The 14,961-nt window shown below is 40.1% G+C and overlaps 1 protein-coding gene across 12 annotated transcripts in view; it reads right to left on the reverse strand.

Moving 5' to 3' along the window:
* LOC137102841 (nesprin-2) overlaps positions 1 to 14,961 on the reverse strand; it is a 78,037-nt gene that overhangs the window by 57,573 nt on the left and 5,503 nt on the right. For 8 of the 12 annotated variants that reach the window (XM_067482748.1, XM_067482747.1, XM_067482755.1 and 5 more), the window contains 33 exons: positions 14,002 to 14,097; positions 13,784 to 13,861; positions 13,608 to 13,700; positions 13,199 to 13,395; positions 12,882 to 13,081; positions 12,510 to 12,610; positions 11,197 to 11,310; positions 10,966 to 11,103; positions 10,597 to 10,761; positions 10,239 to 10,351; positions 9,949 to 10,117; positions 9,637 to 9,733; positions 9,296 to 9,501; positions 9,056 to 9,208; positions 8,667 to 8,804; positions 8,434 to 8,535; positions 8,108 to 8,275; positions 7,634 to 7,792; positions 6,893 to 7,549; positions 6,446 to 6,580; positions 5,992 to 6,132; positions 5,703 to 5,869; positions 5,314 to 5,488; positions 4,662 to 4,777; positions 4,168 to 4,288; positions 3,820 to 3,986; positions 3,466 to 3,616; positions 2,502 to 3,376; positions 1,967 to 2,122; positions 1,700 to 1,850; positions 1,403 to 1,561; positions 463 to 630; positions 239 to 340 (listed from right to left, as the gene is read on the reverse strand). In XM_067482748.1, coding sequence (XP_067338849.1) covers positions 239 to 340; positions 463 to 630; positions 1,403 to 1,561; positions 1,700 to 1,850; positions 1,967 to 2,122; positions 2,502 to 3,376; positions 3,466 to 3,616; positions 3,820 to 3,986; positions 4,168 to 4,288; positions 4,662 to 4,777; positions 5,314 to 5,488; positions 5,703 to 5,869; positions 5,992 to 6,132; positions 6,446 to 6,580; positions 6,893 to 7,549; positions 7,634 to 7,792; positions 8,108 to 8,275; positions 8,434 to 8,535; positions 8,667 to 8,804; positions 9,056 to 9,208; positions 9,296 to 9,501; positions 9,637 to 9,733; positions 9,949 to 10,117; positions 10,239 to 10,351; positions 10,597 to 10,761; positions 10,966 to 11,103; positions 11,197 to 11,310; positions 12,510 to 12,610; positions 12,882 to 13,081; positions 13,199 to 13,395; positions 13,608 to 13,700; positions 13,784 to 13,861; positions 14,002 to 14,097 — 5,928 coding nt within the window. Of the gene's footprint in view, positions 1 to 238; positions 341 to 462; positions 631 to 1,402; positions 1,562 to 1,699; positions 1,851 to 1,966; positions 2,123 to 2,501; positions 3,377 to 3,465; positions 3,617 to 3,819; positions 3,987 to 4,167; positions 4,289 to 4,661; positions 4,778 to 5,313; positions 5,489 to 5,702; positions 5,870 to 5,991; positions 6,133 to 6,445; positions 6,581 to 6,892; positions 7,550 to 7,633; positions 7,793 to 8,107; positions 8,276 to 8,433; positions 8,536 to 8,666; positions 8,805 to 9,055; positions 9,209 to 9,295; positions 9,502 to 9,636; positions 9,734 to 9,948; positions 10,118 to 10,238; positions 10,352 to 10,596; positions 10,762 to 10,965; positions 11,104 to 11,196; positions 11,311 to 12,509; positions 12,611 to 12,881; positions 13,082 to 13,198; positions 13,396 to 13,607; positions 13,701 to 13,783; positions 13,862 to 14,001; positions 14,098 to 14,961 lie in introns of those variants that run through there. The other 4 variants (XM_067482750.1, XM_067482756.1, XM_067482757.1 and 1 more) reach the window with 4 other exon arrangements.

A 14,961-nucleotide genomic window follows, 5' to 3' on the forward strand; every position in this document is an offset into this window, starting at 1 on the left:
TGCCAAAAAGTCACAATTTGTTCCACCACATTGTATCAAAACACCAAAACAGAAAAATATTCAAATTATTTTTAAGTTACGAAAAAGTAAATCTTTCTTCATAATGAAATAGATAGATAACTTAAAAGCGTAGCTAGGTGTGAGCCATGTTTAAACTATGTTCTGAAATATGACAGTCTAGGCTGTTGTATTTCAGCTGCAAACACTAAAGCAGAGCTACAGAGCAGTAAATGTTTACCTGCAGCTCCAGAGGGAGTTCTGTGCTTTGAAGAAGCGACTGAATTTCAGCGGCTCTTTGGTGGAAATGCTTTATACTCCCCTCTTGGGCTGCAATGTCATTCTGCAGACAATGAGAAGGGAGTCCGTAATTATTCAAAGCAACTGTAGAAATTGTTTAACTTCCCATAAAACAGCCCAAAGCATTCTGAAAGTCTATATTACACAGCAATACTTCACTTTTACCTGCAGTGTCTTGATGTCATTCTCGGTCTGAAAGGATGGAGACTCAGCAAACACTGCTAGTTTATTTGCGGTCCAGCTCTGAACCTCTGCCCCTAGCTGCAGGACAACATCCCACAGAGTCAGGCTGACATGCAGGTTGTCAAGATGGGAGTCTGTTCTTTCTGATATCTGGAAAAAAATTTTGGAACACTCACTTGCACTCATATTGCATTGCTCAACTCTGCTAAACCTAAGATCATGAAAATTTACAGTGATATTCTCTTAATTTAGATAATAGATTCCACAACAATGAGATACATTTACTAAATTATTCGTAGTGTCTACACCTACCATAGAGACGATAATACCAACAATGACTCTTATCTACTGTTTGTTTAGTTGCTCGTCGGCAGCCTGTAGATTCTTCCTCTGTGCCAGAGACCTCCAAAAAGTAATAAAAACAGACCACAAACACTGCTCCACCTGGTAACACGATTCTTCACTCCATAGATCATAATTTAAATATTGCGCAAACATATCTCAGTCCTCATAATTGTACTGTAGACATCAGGCATGTGCAGTTGACTGATCATGATACAAGGAAAAACATTTTTGGAGCTTTTGGAACATGTCACCCAGTAGAGCAGTGTGTCTTTATTCATTTTTTGAGGTCTGTGGTACAGATGAAGAATTTACAGGCTCCAAACTGGCAATTAAACAAAATTCATGGGAGGAATGTGACACAGAGGAACAAGTCTAATCTCGGTGAAGGGATGACAACTAACAAGCAAATATTACCACAAGGTTCCTCCACCTGTGTGGTGATTAGTGACAACACAATTAATTTACAACATTGTTCCATTATCCATATGACTAACAAAATATATAAAGTAAATTTTGAAGAGAAAAATAAACAGCATTCACAATTGGCAAAATAACAAATGAAAACAGATAAGCTCACGTCTAGCCAGTGGTCCATAAGAGCATCAGCTTCGTTCTCAAATGGGATAATGGTGCATTCTGGGATCTTATGTAGATGGGTGCAAAGCTGCCTGCAGACACATCTCACCTCTTCTATGCGCTCCCCAAGGCCATTAAGCTCTGCTTTTGTTTCCTGGACCTTGGAAACAAAATATTCACACAAATAATGACAATTAATAAACAACCTCAGCCCACAAAAAGACAAAGCTAATAATCTACAAAGGGATGATTTTGATGCCCTACACTTGACCAAAAGGCAAATCAAACTTTGACATACTTTAGAATGCAGTCTTTGTAGGTTGTCTTTTCCCATGTAGGAGGCTTGTTCACTGATAGTGCTTTCTGCTCTCTGTAATGTCCCACTCAGGTCACCACGAATACTCTGAAACCTCTTTAGCAGCTCTGTTAGGAAAGTACACTGCTCCAGCCTGTATGTGATCCATAACACAGATACACAAGCCAACTCTAACACAACTAGAGTCACATAGTAGTAAATTATAAAACACAGAAGTGGTAATAAATCAATTGCTGTGCTTGTCTTTACCGTTCAGTGACAGTTTTTGTTGTCTCTTCCCAGAGATTCTCTACTTCTCCAGTTTGACTGACATCAGGGATTCCCGATGAAGACGCATCTTCTATGTGCTGCAGCTCAGCGAACAAACCAGCAAGGCGACATTGGAGTTCTTTCAAGACACGTGACCTGGAGAGGATGAAACAATTGGGTCATCAGTGGACAGTGGGAAGCATTCATGGAATAGGACATGGGGAAATCTTCTGTATGTTGGAATAATCTTATTAAAAAAAAGAATAGACATGACTGGATTTAATATTTCCCTAAAAGTAAGTATCATAGATGACAAAATGTCTAGAATTTCCGTCTATATGGCTGTTGCTTGTTAGCGGTTTGTTCATAAAATAGCTATGGCCACAGTTGTGTCGCAAAATTTAGTCGATCATATGAGAGTATCTGAAATTCGTTTGAGCAATTGTTCGTCCTGAATTAGTAAATCATAGTATATCACCACCACACCAGGTTACAACAGCAAAACTTTGATCCCAGGTAAAAATCAGAGCTCTACCTCTGCTGTAGAGCAGGCAGAGTGGGTTCCTGCAGTCCCAGTTGCTCAGCTGCACCCCTTATCTCCCTCACTTCTCCTAACAAAGCAACTCTTCTCTGGACCACTCTTTCCTCATCCCCCTTCACCAGGGTGCTTCTTCTTCTTCTTTGGTTGTCTACATCTTCCTTAGACCTCCACGACTGTGCTATGTGCTCTTCTTCTTGTGTTTTTGTATAACTTTCTCGATCCAATCTGCTCCTTTTGGCCTCTAATTGTGATTCCTCTTCGGCCATCTTGGGAGAGTGGTGCTCCTGCGCCAGTGTTCCCTCCCACTCTGGGGAATCATCCCTGTTTTTTTTTATTTTGTACATTTGTTCTTTTCCGACTGGATTTATCTCATCTTCTCTTTCCTGCTCCCTGGGTCCGACAGGCGTTTCTTCCACATCCACAACATGCTTGGACAATGATTTCACAACATCCTGGCAAGTCACAGTAGCACCACCCATGGTCAGAGTCATCCCCACTGCTTTTAAAATGCAGTCAACACTATCAGATTGTTGTGCAGCAGTCTGTAACCTCTGCTGCATTGTTGCTTGCCAAGAATGCCTCTCTTGCTCCCAGTCTGCCTTGTTTTGCTGCCTGCTGGGATCTTGGTCTGCCAACAGAGTTGGGACCTCTGCCTTGATTTCCCTCAATGTAGCCAGGAAGTGATCCAGAGCCCGGGCAGCTGAGTGAACCTTCTCCAGCTGTTGCCTGGCTTGTTTGAGACGACGGACACTGTTATGGAGAGCTCGGTGGAGGGATGAAGAACATGGGGATTCTAGCTGTTGTGTTTCCTCTTCACTGCTTTGATCTGATAGCTTTTTAATTTCAGATTGCAATTTGGCATCCATCTCCTGCGTAAAACATTAGTGATAAGTAATAATGTTTGCGTATTTAACTACAGAATTAATAGTTTTAATCGTATAAACAAAGTGAGATGTACCTTTAAATCAGATACCAGTCTAGGATCAACTAATGTGAAGGAGAAGATTTTCACAGACTCTTGGACAATCCCGTCCAGTTTTTGTTCGATCAGCGCCATCAGATCATCCGCTGACTTTATCAGATCAGCACTGCTCTCTAAAGATGCCATCCTGACACAAAAATAAGTAACACCAGGAGGAGGTATGAATCACTACTACTAGTATACTTATAAGAATTGGCAAGAATAAACTGACACCCACCAACACCCAATTAACAATGTGCTTGGTTAAATAATTCTTAAGTTATATAAAATTAATGTAAAGTCATTATTCAATGCTTCAATTCAATGAAAAATCTGTGAGATGCAGTGTACCTGCTCTGTAGGCACATTTGTTGGCCTCTCCACTCCTGAGTCAGCTTCTCCCAGTCCCATTCCACATCACTCAGGTCTTCCCTTGTCATCAGAAATGCGGACTGGGACAGCAGGGCATACTGAAGCTCAAAACCAAACCAGAGGATTTCTGTCTCCTGTTTTAAAGCCTGTTGAGAAGAAATGTTTACAAGCAATCAGAAAGCAAACACATGATGTGACCACTGTGACTCGTATATTGCAGGCCAAATGTTTCAAAATGTGTGTAGCAAAAACATTTTTAGGTTTTAGCAACGGTGAGACAAAGCTGAATATGACTGTAATGTAACATAAAGTCATGCTTTAACTTGCCTCTAGTTGCTTTTTTTGTTTCTGCAGGGTAGAGATGGTGGGTGGATCTGAAATAAACTTCCCCAAATGTTGCTTGTTTTTCTGGAGTTGAGCTTGTAATATCAAGCATGTCTGCCTGTAGCTATAGGGAAAGATTTCCACATTGCTTCAACCTGCATTAATGGAACAGCTAACTAAGGACAGAGACTGCTCATCAAAATCTGTATATCATACTTATTTACCTATAATGGAGTAAATACAAGCTGCATGATAATCTTGTGCACTTCTAGCAATTCTGGTCACATAGACAGTTTAGCATGGATTTATAGCATATTATTGTCGCTTATGCTATAAATTCAAGCTAAACTGTCATCAACAAAGGATGCTGCTCATGCACAGGACTTCACAACATTCACAAAAAACATCGTTCCGAACTTTGCCCAGGTATTTCACAGTATGAGTTCAATGCAAGTATGAAATGTGAGGTAAAGTTTCGCTGAGACGTTAACACTTACTTTTCTAGTCCTTTTTGCTCTGAGGAATATTCAATATATGTTGGGGCAACATCCTCTGAGATGATGGTCCACCCTGCCTCCTGCTTCGTCTCCCCAGTGACGCCGGGGACAATCGCCTGGAAGGTAGAAGAGTCACAGGGTAATGGCAAAGTAAAGAAGAGAGGAAAAGATGGAGCGTCAGGCTTATCCAATTACTGAGGATTAGTGCCCTACAGCTGGTGCAATGTCAGATGCAGCCAATGAAACTGTTAAGTTTGTTTCTAAATGGGAAAAAATGCTAATAAATAAATGCTTCAGCTTCCTAGAGCCTGGAGAATGAATCCCTAAAATATAACAGAGGACTAGAGTCTAAAAACTAAACTCAGTGTTTGTGGCTTGTACCTTCTTTTTTTGATGTAAAGAAAACAAAATGCTTCCTTTATACATTGTTTGTTTGCCTGCAGCAAAGAAAAGTGTTTTTTTTATCCTACCAATGATTTAAACTAAAACCCCCTCTATCCTGCACTACAAAGTAGCTATTTCCTCCTTCTCTAATCACAAGATTTCTGGACTCAGCAAAATGTAAATAAGGCATGTTTCTAAAGAGTAGATAATACCTAGAGTTCAGAATAATCAGAAAACATCTTAAGCGCCCGAGGTGATCTAATCATACCTGTATATGACTTTGGCTTTGTTGCAGTAGACAAGGCACTGTGCCAGCCACAGGTGAGAGATCTTTTTGTGAGTGGTCCACGCTTTGTTTCAGAAGGTGATTGTTGCCTCGCTGGGTGGAAGCAGACACGCCGGTCTCTCTCAGCGGGGTATTTCCCCCAAGCTTTTGTCCCCTGCTGAGTTAAGAAATGTTCATTGCAGGGGGACGTCATGGTCGGTCAGTTAGAACAATCTCGTTAAGATTAAAAGACTTAAAGGATTGGAGTGCCGATTCCTAACAAATAAACAATCTTATTCAATTAAATGATTCTTGACATTCGAGTTTTTAATAGTTACTCTTTAATGATACCCAGAGATGCCGTTCATGATACCTCTCCTGCATTATCTTACCTATCGACTTGGGGCACTGTTCCGCTGGGTTGTGCTTCCTGTGCTTCATTCGACTCCTTCAGTTGGTCTGTTGAGAGCCAGGATGATTTCTTTGATGTTAGTGTTCCGCTCAGCTTTTGAAATGATTCACCATGTTCCTCAAGAGATGCAGCTCCCTCAGTGGCAGCCTAGGAGGAATGTGAATCTCTGATAAACTGAATCAAATATCTTTCTTTCTGGTTATGTGATCTTCTGACCATTACCACACTGCACAGTCAGATAATAATGCCATGCCCATGCCTGCAAGTACCTGTTGATGCTGCAAAGAGTCAGTCTGCTCAGTAGCTTTGTGAAGAGTGTTAGTATGCATTTCATATAGCACAGGAGAACGTCCTTCTCTGAGTTTAGACCATAAGATGGGAACAAAGGCAGCCATTTCTCTTCGTACATCCTAAGTGTGATGAACAGGCACAAACTTACTTCAGGAAAATTTGTGAGGAAAGTTTGAAAGAAAAATGTTAGTTATGTCAGGTTAATTTAAAGGTCTGGGAAATACTGGATTAATCTGGGTCAATGCAAAAACCAGGATTAAAAGAAATTTAACGGATTAGTCACTATCATATATAATTCATAATTAAATTTATTAAATTTTTCCTTATATCTTCTCTATGTTGACTTCAAAACTCAATAAAACCTCTTTGACTCAACCTATGCTAGTGGCTGCATCAGTCTTTTATGGACCCAGCATAGAGTCCCTGACATACCTCCCACTGCTTTTTGACTGAATCAGAGAGGTGTGTTAAGCCTTGGAGCTGAGGCCCAGAGCAGAAGGCTTCAAAACCTTCCACTGCATCCAGGAACTCATCGATGAGGACAGGCTGCAGAATCTTTAAAGCTTTCTGCGCAGAAAGATATAAAGCTGGACCAGCATGCACTAACAAAACCAGAAGCAGTGTAAAGCAAAAAAAAAAAAAAAAAAAAAAAACACAGAAAATTTTAAAGAATATGTCTTGAATTTGACCTTCACTTTGGGTTCTCAAAGGTCCTGATTTAAACGTGTAATAAGCACCAAGTACACAGAGAGTTGGGTTTAAAGTCGCTTTAAATCAAGTGCAAAAGTGTATATTTAACAATTCTGATAAATAAGAACAAGGCCGTTAGAGTCGTTAATTGCCTTCTTATTCTCCTTCATTTAATGTTTAAAATGGTACCTGCTTTTTCTTGGCTTGTGACTCTGAAATCTCTCTGCCACCAAATAACATGATGGATTGCTGGATGCATTCTTGTAGACGAAACCCAGCATTCTCCAGCCTGCTCCTCACCATTGACTGTGCTTTTAAATGGACTTCACTGTGGAGCAAAATCTGTGGCTGTGGAGATATTTTATTACTCTCCGTGTTTGGTTGTTTTCTTATTCTGGATTCTACTATGCGAGTTTGTGAGGGGGATGATCCTTCGTTTTCTTCTGCGTCTGCACTTGGTACATTTTTCAACATAACTGGACTTTTTTGAGACAATGGTGCAACTGGAGGTCTGGTCAATACTGAATGAGTAAGAGGTGGTGGTTCTCTCGAAGGCTGAGGCAGCATTTGAACTTTAACACGGGGTATAACCATGCTTGTTTCATTCTGTGTGTGCATGTGCTGACATGCCTTGGGACCTCTTGTCCTTTGCTGAATTGTATGAACTGGAATTTCGGGTGAGCTTTGACTTGGGTCACAGGTTTGCAGCTCAGTATTCTCAATCTGGTCTACATAATTGGATCTGGCCACAAAAAATGAACCCCTCTCTGGCTGTGTCTGTGTCTGGTGGACTAGTTCGCTCACATGTTGCCCAAACCCAAGAGGACTAAGCATCCCAAGAATCTCCTAAAACATAAAAATATACAAATGCAATGAATATGAGTAATTGTCGAGGAACTTAAAACATTACTCTACATTATTTACACAAACCTGGCAATAAGAGACACTTTCAAAGATCTTCTCCTGCATGTCAGAGAGACTGAGGTTCTGCAGAGGGAAGGTTTTCTGTACCTGTGCCACCAGGTCCTGCAGATCCTGGCCTGCAGTTATAGCCTGGTTCTCAAGTTGCAACCCTCGAGAGATTAAAACCTGAAAAAGATTGCGTGAAAGTGCACGCCATTTCAGTGTGCACAGGTTTCAACCGCTCTCTTTTTTCAGAATTTTTCCTGGCCCAAAAAGTCTGTGCACACCACACGTTTTGTGTATACTGCAACTTATTTTGCTTAAAATTACAACAATAAGCATTTAAAAAAATGAGAATCATAAATATTGTCACTAACAATTAAATTTACAAAAAAAGATATAATTTGCTGTTTTGTTATACCCCAATTCAAGGGGCATCCAAACTAAAAACCAACCACAAATGCCTACTTAGAAAGGTGCACAAAGTTTCTGTTTGCTGACTTTAACTGTAGGTTCCAGCGTAGCATGTCCTCTATGCTCTTTCACTTTTAGGTCCTGATAATAATCCAGGGCATCTGTGCTCCAGTGGTCCAACTCAGCCAGACAACTCTCTAGTTTAGATACAGCTCTCTGTAACTCACAACAGGTTCTCTCTGCTTCGGCCAGCATCTGTCATACATACACAGCCAATTCAGATCAAACCGTATCTTTAGTTTGTCATACTGTATTACAGGAGTGTCACCATGGGCACTGGATAATGTCAAAAACAAGGAGGTGTTTCAGCCTTTTCAGCCTTTTTTCTTTCCTCTCTTTTTACAGGGGAGTACCTGTGGGAGAGTTTGCTGGAGGTTCTCTATATGGTTTGTTTGAAAGTCTGGAGATGGCCTGAGAGATGAAAGGTCAACTTCGGCCAGCTTTTTACTGAGCAGCTGAGAAGGAGAAGAAGAAGAAGGAAAGTAGAAATAAGCAAGAGACTAACTCAAGCAAGAAAGATTCAAAGGCCTTGGCTACCTTATGCTCATATTTGTCCGTTCATTTTATAACATGTAACACTACCAACCTGTAGTTTCTGTCTGTTAGACTTCAGAGAGACTGGGGCCACCTCCAGTGGCTGCCTCAGGAGCCAGCTGGCCTCCTGAATCAGCGAATGCACCATTTCAAGACATGGGGGATTGGTAGTGGGCTTGGATGATACCTCCTAAAGAGACATGCTTTGTGAATGGCAATCTTTATTTATGTATGTACTGTTCCATATGTCTTACATTGCCCTGTACATCACAACAAAAATAAAAAAGGAGAAAAGCTTAAAAGTTTTAACACTATTCAAACAGGTGTTGGTGTTAAAAGTCATTCTGTAAATTGTAAACATTTACCAAACTGTTTATTCATATAGTCTTGATAACAAGTTTGAGATAAGACGGGAATAACAATGAGGATGGGCATACTTACAAATTTTTCTTTCTTCATACATTCTGCCCACTGCATGTTGACCTTGCTGAGCTGCTTGGCCAGATAGCGGCTGGTTGAAGTTTCTGTCACTTCAATAAGAAAGTTGCCCATCTCATTTAGCTTAGCCTGACATGATGCCCACTCACTAATATCCTGCAGAAACAAAGACACCCAACAAAATATTTGTCATCATCACTAAACACCTTAATTGCAAACACATCATAACATCATAAAAATAACCTGTGTCGCCATAGCAGGGGTCTGGATTAGTGTCTGTGCAGTTTGTTCGAGCCATGTCTGTAAAGAAGTTAGGCACACGTTGTAAGTGTCCCAGGCAGACACCGTTCTCTCCATCGTCCCTCTCACAGCCATCGCAGTCTGTATGACAAGCTCAGCTTCACTTTCTGCTTCCTTCACCTGATGAGTAACAAGCTGGGAATCTCCAACTAGGAAATAAAGAGTGGGTGGATATCAAGTCTTGCCTTTTGAAAACTCTTCAAAAATAATCATCATCTATATAGTTCATGACATTTTGAACCTTGGTGCTCATAGTACTAGTGAGATATGCATTTAGCTCATACCTAGTGCTGCCTCGCTGATGCAAACATTTGCCTTCTCCTTAAGGTTTTGGAGAGCATCCATTAGAATCAAAAGCAAACCTTGGTGCTTCAGTTTCTCCTAGACAGCACACAAACACAAGTCAATTTTGCCAGTTTTCCTGAGGCATAATTTATGGCATAAAGAAGTTGGCCTAACAAATTCAGACTTGACCAAATTAAACTAATTATTTGCTAAAGCCACGGAACATTAGTTCATTTAGGATGGCTTCTTCATTTAGTATCTCAGTATTTTATTGAAATAACTATATCCAGCTAAAGATACCATTCACCCACATGCCAGTCCTGCAGAAGCACATGTACAGCCTCTTTTGAACTGTAGGGACTTTTCCAGGTCTGGACATCAGAACTGATGCGGCCCAGGAGGTCCAATACTGCATGTCGGGATTCCCGGTATTCAAACATGATCCCTTGATACCTTGCTGTGACCCGAATATAGGTTAAACTGTTTTAAAAAAAAGTATAAACATATTCTCTAGTAAGGCTCCTTAAAAAGGTAGATAGTGCCAACTTCTTTAAAATTAGTCACCGTTCCATGTATGGTTTTGAAGAGTGAAGTCACATACCGTTTTTTTATCTCATCTAACTTTTCAGGGGACACTACTACATTCCCTGAATCATCCACGTTGTTGTATGCATCAAGGATTTTGTCATACTGGCTCATCTCCTTAATTATAGTCTGAAAAAAATCAAAAAACAAAGAAATAACGAGATAAAAATGACATGAACTGGATAATGACAGTATGGTTTATTCAAACTGAGACTTCCATATTCAGCGACATTTTTCAAAAACTTCTTAACATTTTTTAAAATTAATATTATGTTTACTTAGTTCTGATGTGTTTTATCTTGTGTAATTGATTGCCTGCCCCATTCATGTTCTATAATATAGTCCATATTTAGAACAAGTAGAATTACCCTAACCTTTAGGGTGTCTTGAAGGGCTCTAGCCTCTTTAACAACATCTGCATGGTCTTTCACTCTTCCTCCCTCCTCTGTTAACACTGCCTCTGCATGCTGCAGCCATAGAATGACTGTGTCCAGAGGTGGAGGAAGACTCAAGTCCAGGTCTGTTTTACATCTCTGCAGCTGGAGAAACATACAAAACCTGGTATAAACTGTTGCTGTAATGCTGTCTAAAAGGTGCAAGTGTGTTTCAGACTAAAACCACCAATACCTTATTCCCTAATGATAAATTATATTCACAGCACAGGATACAATGAGGAAGCAGGGTGAATAGTAAGGTTTTTCTGAAAGTTTATAGTGAGCCTACTGCTTTAGGGATTTCCTTACCTTCTCTTCTAGATGATCCCACGCTGTCCTGAGAGCATGCTGCTCTTGACTCAGTTCAGGGCAGCGTCTCATAGTGGCAAGGTGGGTCATCACTGGCCTTTTTCGCTCACTGAAGGAGCTAGCAAGGCCCTGAAACACCTGATGTACAACACACAGCTCTAACTGTGACATTTAAAAACAAAAATAACACATAAAGTCTTGTCTTCCATTACTTTTTCTGCTTTGCCTTACCTGATATTTCTCTGCGTAGTTTGATTTCTTAGCAGCCGTCCATGCTTCTGACAGTTCCTGATAGGCCTCCTGCAACCAGCAGGTCATCTCTTGTGCACGCTCACTTGGAGAGACCTACATTTTCAAAATCAAATATGTAATTACTGTAACTACATTTTATTTAAAACACAGGAGTGTTAACCACGGCGAAAGAAAGCGCATCACAGGACAAATGCACTACTTATGAGCTATACGAGTACAAACTAACTGTCAACCTTTTGTATTCAGCTTTGATATACCCATAATTCTCAATAACAATAAAAATGTGCACCAATGATGCAAACTACTGATTGTGACGTGAAAGATGTATAAAAATTGACAAATAGTAACTGAAGGGCTTTGGTTTGGTGTATAGCTACCTGGTTTAATGGTGAGACAGCAACTGCTGGAGTAAAGTTGGTAGGCAGATTAGGTAAATTCTCAGGTGAGAAACGGGCGAACTGACTAAACAGCTAGTCCGCCACCACCACAATCACCAGAAAAAGAGCAAGAAAAAGATGAAGGAAGAGATCGAGAATGATAGCTAACACCACTAATTTCATGAAGGAGATTGTGGGTTCAAGATAACACAGAGAAGAAAGGCAGCAGTCAAAGAAGAAAGTAAACCCTCTTCTTCTTTTACTTTTGGCTGTTCCCTTTCAGGGGTCGCCACAGCGAATCATCTGCCTCCATCTAACCCTGTCCTCTGCATCCTCTTGTCTAACTCCAACTAACTTCATGTATCTCTAACTACATCCATAAATCTCCTCTTTGGTCTTTCTTCTTTCCTGTAGACACTTCCTGTCTCCCTGGTCACATGATCTTTAGCTGTCCAGTCATCCGAACAACCTCCTGACCACTCAGAGCCCATCTACACGAAAGCTAGATAACATTTTTCATTTTTCAACTTCCACCAGTTTGTCCTCTGCTCTGCCTTAGTCCTCTTGATCCTCCTAACCAACTCTCAATTGCCACAATTTTTCTTCTACTTGCAGGTTTATCTAGAGGGCAAACATACTGTAGATGTACAGTAGTAAAGTAAAAACATATTTAAGGAAAAAATAAAAAGTATATTGAGCTAATCTCCGTCTAAAGAGCCAGTAAGACTGATTAACATGTTTAAATGTACACTGGTATAATTAGCCTCTTAAGCCTAAGTCAATATATAAATAGGTAAAAATGGAGTAAAAAAAGGACATGAGTACAGTAAAATTAAGTTAACACACGTACTTCTACTTCTGTACTTTAAGTAGGATAATTGTACTATGAATACAAACATGGGTTTGATTGCTAACCTGCAGGTGGTCATCAGGTGCTGGCATGTCATTGGAGTACTGTAGAAACTGGGCCACGTATGTCATAATCGACTTCTCATCAGGGTCTTCAACATCAACATCTGAAGTGAAAAAAATACAAGAAAAGCTTTAGCCTTCTTTTGCATCGTAGGGACTGTGAAGATTAATACCAAAAAAGACCTAAAAAAAAAAATAGCGTTTTCCCCAGCACTTTTAAATGACAATAAATGCCAAATACAAAGCTAACGAGTTGTCGTCCGATGTGCACCTTGCTTTTAATTTTATGAAAGTCTGTTATTATTAGGCTGTTTTTCAACTTAGTAGTTTAGCCAGACACCTAACAAATGATAAACAAATACCGTGCAATCTCACCCTCAACCTCCAACAGCCGCGGGATGTGGAGCTCCCTTTCGGCCAAGTCAAAAGCTAATTCCAGGTTCTCCTGGTTGCTTCTGGTCTGAACTAATGAGAGATCAACCAGCTGTGGTCTCAGAGAACATAAGATGACCAGGAAGGCCTCTCCACTTCTCCAGCTCGACTTAAAGTCCTTAACACTGAAAGAGCTACCAACCCTGGATAGAAAAAGGCAAATAGACTACAAAATAGGAAAAAACCTTTGGAATAAAGAAGAAAACTTACACTGGGTTTTATTAAATTTAACTAGATTAAAAATAACTGTCAAACAGCACCTTTGGCATTGGTCCGTGACCCACAAGAGCAGGGCCTTCTTGGCAGATATACTGAAGTGTCTGTGGAGGGGAGATGTCCGAACTGGATGGACTGGACTTACAGGGACTGGGCTACCAGACCAGGAGTCCAGGCTGGCCAAAGACTCAATGGAGGAATGACAAGAACTGAAGGAGAGATTGCAGGCCAACTCCTCAATCTAAGAAAAAGAAAATGAAACAGTGTACTGTACCATATCTACCATTATCTTTTAATTGTGAAATTTGAAATTCACGAATCTTCAAGCATTTCTAAAACAATATGCTGTAGTTTCTTCTGTTTTTCTACTTACTTGTTTTTTCACAGTCACACTAGTATTATTAGGTTTGTATGTGGTGAATTACATTTTTGACATTTGCTGTTGACACTCACATGACAGTGGAGTATGATGGACCACACGAGGCCTAGAATGATGGAGGGCCGTCCGTCTATGATATCTGGGATGTTTATGTTTACCAATTTGATCTACACCAACCAACAACCATATATTAATATTAATATACAGTACAGCTTGACATGCTACTTTATGTCTTTGTGCGGAATCTTACAGATTTCTTCTTAAGGAAATTGAGTGCTGTCTCAATGTTGGTTCTCTGCTGGAAAAGCCCGTGGCCCCTTTGTCTTTTCTTTAGAGACAAATCACATCACCTTTATTATGATGACAATTATCATACTTTGTATGTTTCGGCTTCTTACTTAAATAATATTTTTCCAAAGTGAATTAATTATAGTATCTTGGAGGAATATTTAATCTATTGTAACTCACCATTGGTTGGCCACTCATTACCTCCAACAGGTCAAGCAGCTGTGACCCATCTCTAAGGTCAGAAAACAGGTCTGACACATATGAGGGAGGGCATCTCTGTAACAATGCAAAATCAACAATGAATTATTGTTTATGCTCATCTTGCAGTAAATGAACTGCATACATGAATACTACAGGCACATTTACATTGCTGGGTTTGACTCAATGCATAGTATTCTATGTACTGTTGGTACAATTTGTTGACTCTCTTATAAACTGCAGCAGATTAAGTTATTCGCACAATGAATGTTTTCATTGTTTCCATTCATTGGCATCAAAACCTCAAAACAGCGCACAGAAGAGTTTATACAGGCATTTAAAAAAATATCAAATAGATAACAAATTTGACAGCTTTTTGAAAAGGACTGGTTCGGTTAGAAATGTGCTGCATCATTACATGCAAAGGCAGAAGTTGTTTGGGTCTACCTCAGGTCAAGTAAAAAGCTGACGGAGAGAGTATTTCTGTAATGTTTGTCCTGCTTTAAACCTAACGAAACTCCCAGGAAATGTCAAGAGTAACAGAAGGTTAGATTTTTAAATAATCCACATATTGTAGCAACTTAAACCAAAAGTCTAGTTGATTTTTTTGCAAAACAGACAAAGATTGCTTGCTGCTGAATTTAAAGCTTTAGGCCAAGTCACAACAGAGAACACTGTTTTCTGTGAGGGATCGTCAGCAGCTGGTGTAACAAATTGAAAGTTATAAACAAGTGATTTTAGTGTTAGATTGCAGTCATATGGCCATGAGGCTATGAAGAAGTGGCTGGGTTCAGATTACATACTGCACTCCACTGAAGCACTATTTATACTCCAGACGAGCGTCACAAGTAGATTAGGGTCTGTTTCCAATGATACATGGTGCGGGATACTTCACTGCATCATGCTGTTTGACCAGTGAGTCAGTAACTCATCTTGCTGCGT

Source organism: Channa argus, chromosome 17 (assembly GCF_033026475.1).
Source record: "Channa argus isolate prfri chromosome 17, Channa argus male v1.0, whole genome shotgun sequence".
Classification (NCBI taxonomy): domain Eukaryota; kingdom Metazoa; phylum Chordata; class Actinopteri; order Anabantiformes; family Channidae; genus Channa; species Channa argus.